Source organism: Camellia sinensis, unplaced genomic scaffold (assembly GCF_055761805.1).
Source record: "Camellia sinensis isolate YWXY unplaced genomic scaffold, ASM5576180v1 Unanchor13, whole genome shotgun sequence".
NCBI classification, from domain to species: Eukaryota; Viridiplantae; Streptophyta; class Magnoliopsida; order Ericales; family Theaceae; genus Camellia; species Camellia sinensis.
Window position 1 is genome coordinate 992,339 of NW_028129009.1, and position 16,240 is coordinate 1,008,578.

Sequence of the window (16,240 nt, forward strand, 5' to 3'; positions counted from 1 at the left end):
CTAAGTTGGCAGTGTGGTCGAAAATTGACACACACAACATCAATAGTTTATGAGGTCCATTTATATGTTTTTATAAGGGGCAAAGTGATACTTATCAATTATTTAGGAAGTCTGTTTATACACTTTTATAGTTGAGAGGGTCAAAATGATATTTTTTAATAATTTAGAATGCTTCATGTAAATAACCATTTTATAATAATGCGTCACATTATTTATAAAATGACACTAAATTATTTCTTGAAAATTAATAAAATCAATTAAAATCATATTAGAATGCCATTTGTATTTTTTTGAGGAAATCATAAAGCAAATATATTGATAGAACAGAGAAATATAGCAAGTTCAATACAACATATCAAAAGAACCATCAGCAAACAAGAAGGGAAACAAAAATATAAAGCAACAACCTACATAACCACCAGTCACAGCAGAAAGATCCTGTAAAGAAATCAAAACAAACACATTCCAAAAGATAGAAAAAAAATAAACACAAGATAGAAATGACTAGGTCAAAGGGCTCTGCGACAAGATGGTTGAAAAAGACTTGGGTTACTGATACTATCTTCAATCTGAGGCTTTTTCTCGCGCTTGCCTTGACCTTGATCATAGGGTTGATGGGGTTCCATAATAGTTGCCATATCATTTGACCCCACATAACAATTTCTCGGGGCTTGGATACACTGGGAACTCCCCACACGAAACTAGAAAACTCGTTTAGAGACCTGTTCTTGTGGTGGCTCGTCATGAACACCCACAACTAAGAAGTGTTGTTCAGACATGGGAATATCTGTTATAGGCTGTGATAATGATTCAAAGATACTAAAGTGGGGTGCATCAAGCTGCTCCTTTGGATTATGAACATCTGACATGTCAACTTGTCCATCTAATAGGGAAATCTCTTGTGTTTGAACCTTGACAACTGACAAACTTTGTCAATAACTCAAATGAACCAGTAACTGTAAGGTTGCGACGCAAGGACTTCTACTCCCACTACATTTCGCATACTAGGGAGGTTAGGGATCCGACTTTAGTCAGTGTTATATTTGTACAATGTTAATAGAGTATCTCAAATATAGATGAATTGATTTTAATAAAAATGTATTAAATTTTGTAAATAATATCTTATATTAATTGTTTTTGGGCACTCGGTCCATAAATCCAAATATTAATTTCGTTTGGCTAAAGGTTCAAACGCTGAAATATTTTGTCCAAAAGGACAAGTTTAAGCAAAATGACCAAAATGACCATATATATATAAGGGGTATACACAGTGCTTTCTGTCAAACTCCTCTCTCTCCTCCTTTCTCTCTTTATCTTCGATCAGGAAAACCCTCTATCCCTCTCTTTCTCTACACTTCTTCATCAATCCACTGGCAATGAAGACACCAATCAACTCTGTCTCCATCGTCGATATGATCACCACCAACGTCCCTTACCCTCCTCCGCGATCTCTCTCTTTTGTTCTCCTATCTTTCTTTTCCACTTCTCTCTCAAATCATTTCTCAAAACCCTAGCCAGAGAATAATAGTGGAATTATAGCCCGAGATGGCCATACCAACGGCAGCAAACCCCTCGTGGCGGTGACTTCAGCTGCCGAGATCCAGATGAGGTGGAGGATGGAGACGAACTTATAGAGTCCCTAAACGATCTCTTCTCCAATCCATCTGCTATCATCAAAGGCAAGCTTCAAGTTCTCTCTTTCTCTCTCTCTCTATCCATTTGCACTTTCATTCTCTAGCTTTTGTAGCCACGTCGTCTAGGGTTAGCCGTCAGACTTTGTTTAGAGCACAGTTACCTTATTATAGTTTAAATTAATTTATGCAAATTGATTATTTTATACAAAAACTATAATCTTCACACAGAATCTTAGTATCTTGGTCTAGATTTGAAGCCCTAACCAAGATCCGACTTTGATCCGCCGCCTCCATCACCACCTTTGAAGATTCAAGCCCAGATCCGACTTCCACATTGTCACTCTCTCCCTCCCTCATCCACTCTTGCTCTCTTTCTTTCTCTCTATCTTGATTTGTATGTCAATATTTTGTTGTTGATTGTTGATTTTTGCTTCTGTTAGGTTTTTATTAGTGATCAGATTGAGCAACTAGGTCTTTAGAATGGACCTTTTGAATTCATTTGTTGTTGTTGTTGTTGTTGTTGTTGAGAATGATGATGATGAAATATATTGCAACAAATAGGGAGAAAGAGAGAGAAGAAAAGATTTGAACAAATAGGGTTTGGTTTGGCTTGGTATTTGTAACAGATAGGTGTTGTTTTGGCTCTATTTCAGCAGATAGAATTTGGTTTGACTTGTTATTTCAACAGATAGAAAAAAAAATTAAAAATGAACAGATAGAATTTTGATAGAGAATTCAGCGAAAAAATTGAACATATAGATTTCAACAGATAAGGAAAATCAAGACAGGTTTTAAACAGATAGAGAAAGAAATCCACAGATTTTAAACAGATAAAGAGCAAAATCCACATTTTCAATACATAGGGGAAAAAAAGTGAACAGATAGGGAAAAAAATTCAACAGATAAATATAAATTTGAACATATAGTCAAAAAAATTTGAGCAGATAGAAAATAATTTGAACATATAGATATAAATTTAAACATATAGTTAATGAAAAGTCAAATAGATAAAATAAAATAAAATAAAAGTCAAGGGGTAAAATTGAAAAAAAAATATTTTTAGGATTTCTCAACAAACTATTTTACAAAATATAGACCTCTCATCAACAAAAAATATCCCTTAGACCTAATGCCTTAGATAATTGATAGAGTGAATTTTTCACCCATTTTCTCTTCTTTTTGGTTTGTTTGTTGTATCTTTTTCTTGTGTTTGATGGACATTTGTTAGTAGGGTGAGTTCTAATAGTAAGTAATATTAGAGCTAGTGTTAAGTAGATGGTCATTTTATGCTGTAAGTAATGTTATATTGTGTGGTATGTAAGTTTAATTTCAATAATAACTAAAAATCAAGATAAAAATCTCTCATTTTTAATTAATGACTAGATTTATTTCTTATTTACATTTAATAGTTGAAAAACGTAATGATATACTAAAAAAAAAGGCTACAAATTTTTTTTATATATAATAATGTCAAATTTATATCTATTCATTTCAAATCAAAAAGTTCCTGAAAATAACTTATTATTTTGATGCATTATTCTAGTGAAATTTTTTTGTTTGTTTGTTTTTTTTTTTTTTTTTTAATATTTTAAATACAATTTATATGGTGTCTAGCTAAGAGCATCTCCAACTTACTAGACATATAATGCTTGTTAGTCAAAATGCCTAATATGACACATTTTTTTCAACTTCAATGCACTAAATATATGATTAGACATTTTAACTCGACTCACATTCACTAGCTACATGTAACTAGTCTTCAAAACTAGACAAAATATATTTAATCATTAGAATCATTTTCTTCTATCTTTGTTACTAATGTGACATTCTACAAAGTTAATAATATTTGGATGAATAGCAAAAATAAAGAGCATGGTTAGAGTAAAAAACATGAAACAGTTGATAGGCAAAATAAAATGCATACTTTATAGTAATGTTTAGATAAGTAAAATGCCTATTACTGTTGGAGATACTCACGATCTCCCCAAAAAAAAAAAAAAACAACAACAACAACAACTAATAAAATAATATAATACTTAAAATATCACTAACTTGGTAATCATAGTTGAACCCTCATTCATCGGAGGAGGGCGGAGAGGTGCAAAGAAAGCACAATAGTAGGGATGGCAATTTGAACCCGGCCCGACGGGGACCCGACCCCCCGACTCCGATGAGAATGGTTTTTCCTCAAAAAATACCCCCGCGGGGACGGGGATGGTATTTGAAATTAAATCCCCCAAGTATTTCGGGCCGGGGACGGGAATAGCATTCACAGCCCCGGACCCGACCCGTCTCCGTCCCTGTATCTCCCCCAAAGTGATATTACTGTCTTACCCCTTTATATATACATGTTACATGTATAAACCAAACCTAAAAAACAAACCCAATAGCCTCACACGGCCTGTCATCTCTCTCTCTCTCTCTCTCTCTCTCTCTCTCTCTAAAAGCCTTCCACCTCCGTCGTTGTCCTCCTCTCTTTCACCGCCGGCGCCGATCTCCCTTTCTCAGCTGTCCTCCTCTCCCTCCTCCTCCGTTGCCCTCGTCTCCCGCCTTCCGTCACCGTTGAACTCAAATCTACAAACTCACATATCTCTCATACGTCGATCTCTCATTCGACGATCTCTCATATCTGCAAACTCAGATATTCAAACAGAACTCAGATCCGCCAGGTCCTCTCATTCGACGATCTCTCCCTCCTCCCATCTCACCGAACTCGCCGAACTCACCGATCTCCCTCCTCGCCACCGACACCATCTCTTTGATTTTTCTCTTTTTTAATCTACTGTGTATAATGATGTTAATGATGTTGATGATTTTGTTGTTGATCTGTTATTGATGAGTTGATCTATTTGATGATTTTGTGATCTGCTATTTTTATTTTTTTTTTGGATCGGGGAGTTTTCGGGGTTGGGGAAACCCGATCCCTGTTGGGGAAGGGGATGGGAATGGTGATAGGTTTCCCGTTAGGGATTGGGACCGGGGATGGAGAAATTATCACCGTTGGGGATCGGGGACGAGGAGGGTGATCCCCGGCCCCGCCCCGCTACCATTCCTACACAGTAGTTATCAATTTTATGCACAGAGAGCATTCACAAAATTACTACTACTTTGAGCTTTAAGAAGAGATGAGATATTAACTTGCAATAAATAAAATAAAATAAAATAAAATAAACTTTTCTTAGCTTTTTGCCCTTACTTTTTTTAGGGCCAAACAAACGGGACACATGTTTCTAAGATGTCAAACTGATCAATGAAAAGAAGAAGAAATCAAAATTTTTGGCTTTTCTTTAAGGGAAAAAAAAAAATTAACCACACATACATGGAGTAGTTCACAGCATTACTTTCCACTCAAGCAGGGTATGAAAGATGCAATAAAAGAATATACAATTCTAGACCTTCAAAGAAAAAAAGAAAAAGAAAAAAAGAAAAAGAAAAACAGACAATTCAAGTGAATCTACAGATAGCTTGATCCAGAAGAGAGAGATTGAGAATTATCCGGTTGGCTTAGTCTGCAAGTACAACATAGAAAACAATACGTGAAGCATCAGAGAGTAATTTTAACTTGGACGAGATAGGTCAGATTACAAGAGTTGGACCAACCAACCAAAGCTTAGTTGTCAACCAGAATTCTGCATTAGTGTGTGTATGAACACTTGTATTGTCATCAGTAAGCACAGGTAGACATTGCAATTAAGATAGATTTGAGTGTAGAATAAGCAGGGTAAGGTACAAGTCCTGGGCTTCCCCTTGAAACCTCCTAACAACAGTACTGCTTGAAGATTTTAGCAAGCCAGTGGCAGCTGAAGTCATGCTTTGGCACTGGAGTTAGGACACCACTGAGAAATCAAAGCCCCGGTAACGGAATTGGCTGAGGGAGTAGCAGCAATACAAATGGTATCAGTGAAAGCTGCACTAACGATTGATGGTGTTTATGGTTTTTCAATCAACAATATGGATGCGGGCTCGGTATTTGTGGTGAGAACGGAAACAATAACGGGTGAATGAGATGATGGACATTCTTTCAACTGGTCTCTAATTAATAGATTGTAGTATAATAAAGAGAACTAGGTGCTCCGGGCAAGTTGATTTTGTTCAATTTCTTTGGTTTCTATGAGACCAAAGGCAATTGGTTCCAAGTGATGTCTAATAGCAGCTCCTGTGTATTGAGAACAATATTCCTGCACATTTTGTTTCTCTTCCACAAACTTATGAGAGTATCATTCATACATTTTTCCACCAAGAAAGCTCTGATATTATTTGCAGCAAAAAATATTAGCAGTTTATTTGATTTCTTTTACATTAACCATGATGTATTCAAACTAATACATGGAGTCTGTTAGTTAAATCTAAATGGATATATACACAACCGTGACCAAAGGATTATTGACAACCATTAAACTACTCTATTCACAATTAATTTAAAGAATTGGAGAACTGAAGAATTGGAGAAGTACCTCAAATACCCATTGCTGCTGAAGAACCAAAATGAAGCTCAAGAGTTTTGACTACAATGCTCAAAAGACTAATCTCCTTAGTTGATGTCAGACGGTAACCTATATGTACGGGTGATACGGATCTGAAGACAAAAAATTAATGTATCAAAAACTGAAAAGATTTATCCTTATATCTGCTCTGCAAAAATTAGATAGGTTGATTTACCAAAAGCTAGGTAACTAGATGTTCATGGCTTAAGAGATTACAATGTATCAGGATATATAACCAAGATCACACCATAGTAGAGCTACAACTTGGGTGGGTTCTAAGTCTATCCAAGCTCAGCCCAAAATGTAGTGGGATTTGCCCAAGTTTAGAAGAAGCCCAACCTCTAACCTGAATTGGTTTTCCCAAGCCTGAACTTAATTCGAAGAGCTCAGGTTAGAGCTTGGACAGTCCGAAATCAACACAAAAATTTAATTTCGATTGAGCATTGAGTTGTCCTAAACCAATTTATTTATATGACAACATCCCAAGCCAAGACTGAATCTAGTTTGGATTGGGAAATTTTAGCCCAAGCCCAGACCAAATTTGAAATTATACTGGCCAAAATCTAAAATTGGCAAGCAGAACTTGGGTTGCTAGGCTTAGGCCTGCTGGTGTCAAATCCCTACACCATACCATAGACTAAATAGAGTGAATTAAGGACAACAGTCACATCTCCTTTCTCTCTCTTTTACTTTCAATTGCTTTATGCTAATCATTCACATCAATTATAAGATCCAGGTAAGCCTTGTTCTTTCACCAGGACCAAACATCAGGGAGCATGATAAAAAGCAGGGCTGAAGATTGATACATATACCATTTATACTTCTTTTTTATTTTTTTATTTATGCTAAGGGTCGCAGGATGATATATTACCTGTGCAAATGCGTAAATTGCTCGTAGGATTCTAGCATAATCAGTTCCAAGCATTTGGATGACAACATCAGCCAGAAATGTCCCCCAGAGCCTGTATAAGATACCAATGAATCAAATAGATCATAGATCACATAACCAGAAACAGAAAAGTTAAAAGAAAAACAAAAAAAGACACAAGCTATACACTTACTGGCTGAGCAAAAGATACTGTTCCAACTTATTTTAATCAAAGTGATTCATTCAGCAAAGTCATTTAGATATGAGCTTAATCAGTGTTTACAATTTTTTACACTGAACCCAATACTAAAAGTATCCAAGCAGACTGCAGGTACATCTTATCGCTTTGTGTCACCCAAGTCCTGCAAAAAGATTTTCCAACTGCTTTGTTCAATTTGATCAGCCATTCAAGCAGAATAACCGGTCAGCATTGCTGGGTAATATTAACTTTGCCTATCCTCCCTCTTTAAGGTAGGTAATCTCTAAATCATATTATTTGGCAACACTATAAATAAGCTGCTTATTGGCTTATTTGGGTCACATCGTTGACTTATTTGGGTCATATCACTTCTCTGCTTTTCTACACGCCTTTTTGTAATAAGCAAAAAAGCCAACTTATAAGCCACACCCAAAACAATAAGCCACTTATAAGCCATACCCAAAACACCATAAATATGAGCTTTTGATTCCTCATAAACCTTGGCTGTTAGCAGTTAGGGTTTCAAGATCACCACATATTGTTTGGGTTCACCACCAATATTAACAACAAATTTAGAAGAGATATATCAGTAGAAAGTTTGGTTCATGGAATTTCATCGTTCTAAACCATTGTTCCTTAACAAGAATCTTCCTACTTTTAACATGTAGAAAGAACAACATTGTTAAGACCGAAACCCGGTACCCGGAGGTTCGGCATCGCAACAAGACAATAATTGAAGTCATAACAAATTAATAGTGCAACGAAGTAAAATAAAAAGGGTACCCAAAATTTAATTTAATTAAAATATATACATTGGAGCTTCTATTTAATTACATTGCCAGAACTGGACTATAACTATAAAGTGCCTGGTGCCTACCCCACGCAATGGTCCTGACACGTCACCTGAAAGTGATTAACAGCTATAAGCACATAATACAACTCACCTCAAACTTGATCCTTTACTCTCACTTCGGACTTCGGCTCACTCTATCATATACCCCTCTTTTGTTATTCTTGTGATTTCATTACCATGCAACTCATGAGAAGACCATTACTATGCTGCTATGTTGCACTATGCAGCACACCACGTGGTACCACATGGCACCACGCTTCCCATGAGGTCTCTTGAAAACTATGCACAAGTTCCCTATATTCTACTATGGCCCAGAAAATGTTATAATTACATTTTTTTTTTCTTCAAAGATTTAAGTACATATATTTTGGGGTGTCATAAACACGCTGGAAGCAACTGACACACAAAAACCAGATAAGAAGTAACTTCAAGTTACACATGTAATGTCCCAATAAGTTGCAGTGCATAACAGACAATACATTGGACCAAGTAAAACCATCATGCTCCTGAGCCCCAGATATCGTGCCGCAGCACCTGCAACACCCTATACAAAAAGAAATGGTCTTAGAAATCGTGACAAAGAAGCTGCAATCAGACAACCAATAATATTTAGGCGTCTTTCGAATTTTATATTTGAAATTCATGCACATATTTCATAGGCTTGTACTTTCCAATCAAAGCTGCTGACATAGTCTTCTGATCCTTTTACTTTGATTCAAATTTGAAAATTTTACAACATCGAAACAATTTTTCTAATAGGAAATATTGTGTAAAAACTCGTTCAAATTTTATAATTAAACAATTACCCTAAAATTAATCTTACATGCTTAATTATATAACTTTTATTATTATTATTATTAATTTTTTCCCCCTTATGGTGATTTGGAGGGGGCTATGTTACATGGCATATTTAAATGGGTGAATTCTCATATCGGACACTTAACACTTGGATAAGGAAATGAGATATATGTTTGACATGTGAACATGTGAAGTTGGACACTTGGATATGCACCTAGAAAACATATTCACTAATTCAAGTTCACGATAAAACTATGCACAAAACCCCCAAGTCCATGTAACATAGAGGGGGGATTTTAAGGAACTCTTTTGAAAAATAAAAGACAACAAAAGTGAATCCATAATGAACTGTTATATTGTAATTAATTTATATGATTAGTTTTCCTATAATTGATAATACTGAATTTTCCAATTTGAAAGCTTGTCAAGGATCCACTGCCATGAGTGACTCATTCCAGATGTACTTCCCACAGTTGCAGTTATATATCTCCAAAACTTTAGAAGAACAATAAATGAAAACAAAATCAATATTCATAGAAATAGAATTACCTGTTTTGCCACCAGCAATGCCAATCTGGACTCTAGGTTAACGGCTGCTAATTGACCACCCTTTAAACCAAAACATTACAAGAGACATGTTAAACGTTATAGCCAAGTAGCCTTCTAACATCCCCACTAGTAAGAGGAGAAAAATGTTTGGGAAGATTTTAGAATGAAAATCAAGCATGGTTTTCATGAAAATTGTAATCTATTAAACTAAATGGTAACCATGAGAAAAAAGAAACATTGTCAACATTGCTAAATGTATCAGTCATTTGTTGGAACTATATTACCACTTTCTAAAAACTGCATTACCTCTTAGTGCTTAAACAGTTTGGAGAATTGATTATTACATAATGCACATATGAAGTGTAACATCCTAGGTGCTTCCATTTACATAACATGCATACCATTTATTTTAATGTTGAATGCTTAGAGACAAATTGCTATATAGGGGGTGTTTGGGAAGAAAAAAAATAGCCTAGTTTAGGCTAAAAATCACAAAAAGACAAAATAGGCTAAAATAGCTAATAAGACAAAATATCACATTAAACCTATAATCATTTCACTTTTTCTCTCACAAACATCACATCCAACCACAAAAAAATCCAATCATCTTCCCAAACACAAAAATTTTAGCCTACTAAAATAGTCAAAAACTAAAATAGCCTACTAAAATAGCCACTTCCCAAACGAGGCCATAGTTATATGAAGTGTTTGAAAATATGTTGATAACCATTTAACATGATTTAGAAATGTTGTTTCTTGAATAGGATGCACTTATTTTCTTTCTTATGAAATGCCTCTTAACTATGAATTGTCTATATGCCTCTTTGATATGAAGTGCGAAAAAACTTAGAGCCATGAAAGAAAAACTATCATTTTGAATATGATATGCTAACGAAATGGCCTTTGATAGGGCCGCGTGGAGAAGAAGGATTCATATAGCCGACCCCATTTGATGGGACTTAAGGCTTGATTTGGTTTGGTTTGGTTTGGTTTATGCTAAAAGTTGTTTCATTTCCTCAATTAAGGTGCTTAATTGTTTTGGTCTAATGTGCTTGACATTTTTATGTATCGTGTGAAAAACTTAACCGAGATTAGTTGTAAGTGTGATTAGTATGCTTAATCTAAATTAATTAATCCTAATCATAATTAATTAGGCTAATTGAGATTAAAGATTAAACTTAACTTAAACCCCAAGGGGTTGGCTTGGTGGCAAGGCGTTGGGTCTTGGAGGTGTGCTCCCTCTAAGATTCAAGGAGAAAAACCTAACAATTCCTTGGGGCCATCGGACTAGGGAAAACCTGGAATTAACTGTGGTGCATTTGCAGGAAACTCCTTGCCAAGGGCCTATGCACCATGGGGATTCGTCAAGCCTTGATCCAGACAGTCCAGTGCCAATCAAAAAAAAAAAAGAAGAAGACTAAACCTAGCTTAATTAGTGTTGATATTGATTGACTAAACTAATTATATGATTAATTGGTTAGAGACAAGCACACATCTCGCTTAGGAGTGTGCCACCTCCTACTTGGAGGATAGGCATACAAGACAGAGAGAGATCTGAATTTTGTTGGAAAAGAGAGAAGAGAAGGGAGAAGAAGGAAAGGGGAATACTTGATTTCTTGATCTAGGCTTTTTCTAACTTGATTTAATTTCAAGTACATTTCTACATAATGTATGTCTGACGCTTGGACACGAACCAGCACCCGCACTTGCACTTGCACTTGCACTCGCACCTGATACTCGTATATGAGTCCATGTAACATAGCCTATAATAAACATTCTCACGCTCTTACCAATTTTTGAAAAAACCACCAAATATGGTTTCCAAGATAGTTAATGAAATAAACAGAAATACTGGTTCTATCGCCACATAATATTTCAAGTTATGACCATCCCTCCAGTAAATAGATAATTTCAATAACATACCTTTCTGATAACTTCCTTCTTTATCTGATACTTGGCACCCTCCAAGAACATCCTCCCCAATAATTTCCTTGCTAACTACCGCAACAGCGCAACTGGCTTAGGATTACAAACAAGGAACCAATACAAAGTCAAATAAATCATTGACTTACCAAGTTATATACTTTGCCCAATGTAAGCATCCCACCACCCTACAATACATAGTCATGTCAAATAAATAGAGTACTTTAAATACAACCAAGTTATTATGGTCAAACAAAAGTACCTTTAAGATAATTCTACGAAGCTCTGATGCCCCAACCCTTAAAGCAGCAATAGCTTGCACCTTCCATGGACTGAGTCCAAGTTCTAAACTACCATGGTTGTCAGGATTCTTAGAGCTTTCCCATGAGCTAGGGAAGGTTCCTGATTCATCCCTACTTAAGGTATTAAATTTTTAAGTCATGAAAGTATCTTAAAAAGAAATAACTAAAAAGAAGCAAAAAAATAGATAAAAATAGAGGTAGTATTGATAAGAATCCGTAGGGAGTGATCTGGTTGGGGCATTGCATATGAATGCATAGAAGAAAATGAAGATTAACCGATCTGGGTACAAATGAAAGAAATTTGACAATAAGCGAGGTTCACCCAACCAACAATAACAAGCTTTTAATTCTTATTTGAATAGTACCTTAGGACATTGGTTGAGAAACTATAAATGCCAGTATGTAATGGGCCAGAAGCATCCAACATAACTACTTAAGTTAGGTGACACCTGACTTACCATTAAAAAAGGGGACCAGGGTAGGTTAGTTACTACTTACTATTATATACCTAAATATGATATACATAAAGGGGGCTTTTGCCTGGATGTTTTAAGGCCTTGGTGGCTGCTCCACTATCCCAGTTCCTTACTTTTTCTCTTCTATGTTCCTTTCTGTTTCTCTTCATTTCTCTACTATGTGCTTCTCTGACTTCCTATCAAGCGCGGATACTTCAAATAGGGTGGCGTATCCGTATCGTATCCGTATCGGATACCGATGCTCCTTGGATACTCGCGGATACGTATCGGATACTTATTAAAAGTATCGGATACTTCTTAATTATTTTTTTATTAATTTTGGAGTATCGGATACTTAATTTTGAAGTATCGGATATTTCAAATCATGTTTACTTGTTTTAAGAAATTAGAATTGTAACATTTCTTGCATAGTAATATAATATAATATAATTGCAAGTATAAATATAAAAATATTTTTCTAATACTTTGTTAAGTTCTTCGATAAGAAGAATATAGTGAGTTAAATAATAGAATTTATCAAACTGATGTATCCTAATTATTTCATGCATGTCCCCTATAACTACATAGAAAGTAAGAATTAACAAGAGAATATAACAATGGTAAAATTAATTATCAATAAATAAATAAGCAAGTAAACTTGAATACAATATTTTTCACTAGTGTCAAAGGAAAAAGCATAGGGACAAATTGTGAATTGTTCTATTATTATAATATAAATATATTAAACTTGATCTTGAAATGAAATATTTGCAAAACCTATTAAAAATTTAAGAAGTAAACAAGCTACTAGCTTAAATTAATACAAATTCTTAAAAGTTAATATTTTGCATTATAAAATTACATTATGATTTCTCAACATTCTTTAGTTTATGTGTAACTCACTGTTAATAATTTTAAAAAATATATTTTTCACAAACGTATCATAGCCGTACCGGTATCCTATTTTTTTAGGTTTTGTCGTATCGCCGTATCCGTATCGTGTCGTATCCGTATCTCGTATCCGTATCTATGCTTCCTAGCTGACTTCATATTCCTGGTCATCTAACTAATATCAACTTGTTATGTTTGAAACTAGAAACTCCTATTCATTCTCACCCGTCCTTGGCCAAGGTCTTCCTTAAGTTATATCCTAACAGATCACACAGGATATTCTCCCTATTTACTTGCCTCACTATACCCAACAATACAATTTAATATTTCTTGGTTACAACAAAAACATATAGTATTGTTAAAGCATAGCAATTCACAAACAAGACAACCATAATGTTCTCAGGTCTAAGAATTACATGCACAACTTTCACGATGAACATCTATTTGACAGTTATGTAAAACTTCATACGACATTCATTAACTTGGTCACATCCAGTGTACACCAACAAGATTGGTTTAGTGTCCTCATATAAATGACTTGAGACTAGCCTCCATTCAACAACAAACATAACATGAACTAGTTTGTACGGATTACTAATGCCTAGTTAGTAATCCTACAACTAGGATCCTTTTAAGAATAAAGCATCGAGATTCTTAACTCTTAAGAGCATATGTTTTCAGCTTTAATTTCATGGCCTTATCAACTAAATTAATAATAACATAGAAAGTAAACATAATAAAAATGAACCTGTCTTTTATTAATTACAAAAACAAGACTACTTAACAAAAGTTTCCCTAATCCAAATCTCCCAAATTGGCTTTTAGAGCATGCCACTAACAAAAACAACCCTGATTTGAGCCCCTAAACCGTTTCCAACAAAGTCCTAACCAAGACCAAACTTTCCCCCCGCCTATTGGCCTTCAATTTAACAAATAAAACCATAAATATCACTTCTTAAGCCTTCCAAAAACTCCAATAATTAAGATTCAGCAACCTGCAACTTTTGCAATCGGACTAATTTACCCTTGATCTTTCTACAAAAACTTAAAATTTATCTTTGTTCCTAAAACCCTAAAGCTAAAATTTCTTCTTACCCTAAACCCCAACACAAATTCAATTGTGGGCAGCCTTAGGCTAAGTTTCTTAAAATTGTCCCCGTCAAGAAATATTTCATTTATCAGTCAGACACTCTAGAAACAGCAGCACCCTAACCATCCAGCTCAAACCCTGTGGGTAATTTTCAATTCTAACTCTCCCTTACCTCTACAAGGTCAAACAGTTAAAAATATCACGACACAAATGATTTTTTTCATGTTGTTGGGGATAACTACCTCGAATATTCCTGCAACAGATGAAGAAAAATCTCTGCTTCTAGGTCTTCTGTTGACAATTTGCTTGAACAAGGTATGTTTAATTTTTCCCTCACTCCAAGCAAGACATTTCTATATGATGGTCTCCAACCCCTACAAGAATACCAAATGAACTAATAAGAAATTTTAAAATTGGATTTTTTACAAGCAATCAGAGGAAGGCCAATGCTTAATCTGTACTTGTCATGAAAACAAGATTTAACAGCTTTAGTGATCAACATCTATAATCCAAAACAATTGTAAATTCATGTTCAGCTTTAGAAGTAGGCATAAATTAATATTAAACTAAATCTGGTAACTAAGCAGTAAATTATTCAATAACCAACCAATCAGTAGCTATTTAACTAACAACCTTAATGTGGACCGAGCATCAGCAGCAAGGAATAAGAATCGCGATTCAAGCATTGCTATGAAATCATCCCGCTCTTCAGCATCTTCTTCAATCATGAAGTAATCAACATCTGTTTGTTTTGTTATTGACTTCAACAAAGGACTGAAGTAACTGAACATAATATTCAAAATGTAGATGCCATCAGAAGTAGAAATACACAAAACAAAGTTGAAAAAAAAAGATTCTGAAGGATCGTTTAAGCAACAAAAGAAGCAAGGATTTTTATCACCTTGGCCCAAATAGAATTCTTTCAAGCTCATACAACTCGGAGTCCGTGGCAAGTTCAAGCACTGACCGAAGTTCAGGATCAAATGTACCTGTAAACTGAATCAGTAAAGGCTATGCTTGGTTGCTGAGGAAAATGAATGAAAATTTTTTTGGTCTCAAATTTCTCAATCTTGAAAACTTTAATTAAAAAAGCAGACCCCAACCCAACTTAAAAGAAGAGAATATGGAGGTGGAAAACTTATTTTCCACACAGTTTCCATTCTATACAATCTTGCCAGATGATTATATTTTACACATGCACAGAATTTACAAAAAAGTTGGGTAGTGATCAAAATGCAGGGAAAACAAAAAAATTGTTGCAAATTTCTAAACCTTAAAAACTTCAATTAAGAGCAGAACCCTACAATACAATTACAGTGGTGCTATACGCACCAATTGGTATGCCAATTAGTATACCAACATATTCTCTTGACATAGTCACTTCAACACGATGACCCCACCCATTATAGAAACTACAAAAGACACAAAACTCTAAAATTATGCCACATGATCAGTTAGTACCTATACCAATTGATGCATATAACATTATTCATAGAATTATGGCAACACCCTCTCAATAATTGCTTAATGCTGTGTTTGGTTGGGGGATTTGGAGAGGAATTTGGAAAGGAAAATGGAAAAGATAGGTGAAATGTGAATAAATCATGCATATATTTCACATAGTTTCACACACCTTTTCCCTTTCACTTTCCAAATCCCTCCTCAAATCCCCAACCAAACACACCATAAAGGTTTCAATGAAACTCAAAATTGGGTGGTCTTTCACTTCTTTTCCAAATATCAAAAAGGCAAAAACGGAATAATTGTGGAGTGTGGAAGTATTAACCTTGGGGTTGTGCAGAAACAGCAGCGTAAGAAGGAGGCACGGGGCGTTTAGCAGGTGACCTGAAAATCTGCGAACATATATATACATATATATATAATAGTTATATTTAGAGTAATGCTAATACGCTATGGTACACACAAATGCTAGAAATTGGGAATGAAAATTAGGAGAAGGATAGTGAAGTACCAGTAGTGAGTGAGAGATGGGTTTGGTTGTCGGGAAAGAAATTGAGGAGAAAGACAAGGTATTACACTGATGCTGATGATGATGATGATGATGATGGAGTAGGGTCAGTGACCTAGAATGTATTGTAACTGTGGCAGTAGCAGCCATATTTACCGACTTTTTCGAGGAAGAGAGCTTGCGCTGCACAAAATTCAATACAATACAATTGATTTGGATATAGCT

General features: G+C 35.1%; 1 protein-coding gene across 7 annotated transcripts; it reads right to left on the reverse strand.

Annotated features, from left to right (window-relative positions):
* Window positions 1-4,885: 4,885 nt before the first annotated feature.
* LOC145814822 (uncharacterized) lies at window positions 4,886-16,240 on the reverse strand. Of its 7 annotated transcripts, XR_014358063.1 has the most exons (14): window positions 16,019-16,239; window positions 15,833-15,899; window positions 14,948-15,035; window positions 14,680-14,829; window positions 14,289-14,420; window positions 11,571-11,721; window positions 11,458-11,496; window positions 11,309-11,383; window positions 9,386-9,445; window positions 8,518-8,582; window positions 7,180-7,348; window positions 6,990-7,080; window positions 6,089-6,210; window positions 4,886-5,143 (listed from the first exon to the last, which is right to left on the reverse strand). XR_014358063.1 is itself a non-coding variant. In XM_082911783.1 (12 exons), exons 1-12 carry the CDS (start codon window positions 16,163-16,165, stop codon window positions 6,166-6,168), a joined length of 1,110 nt encoding a protein of 369 aa, XP_082767909.1. In that variant the 5' UTR covers window positions 16,166-16,239; the 3' UTR covers window positions 4,886-6,165. The 7 variants fall into 7 exon arrangements, 1 of the variants encoding a protein (XP_082767909.1); XR_014358061.1 differs by lacking the exon at window positions 7,180-7,348; XR_014358062.1 differs by lacking the exon at window positions 7,180-7,348 and having other exon boundaries at window positions 4,886-5,502.

Bases quoted from the DNA above. Each gene is read 5' to 3' on its own strand.
- LOC145814822 (XM_082911783.1), bottom strand. From the start codon at position 16,165: ATGGCTGCTACTGCCACAGTTACAATACATTCTAGGTCACTGACCCTA. The intron at 8,583-9,385 runs GTAATTCTATTT...CTTTTTGTATAG, and splicing joins CATTGCTGGTGGCAAAACAG to GGTGTTGCAGGTGCTGCGGC. The intron at 7,081-8,517 runs GTATTGTCTGTT...TATCTTATACAG, and splicing joins ATGGTTTTACTTGGTCCAAT to GCTCTGGGGGACATTTCTGG.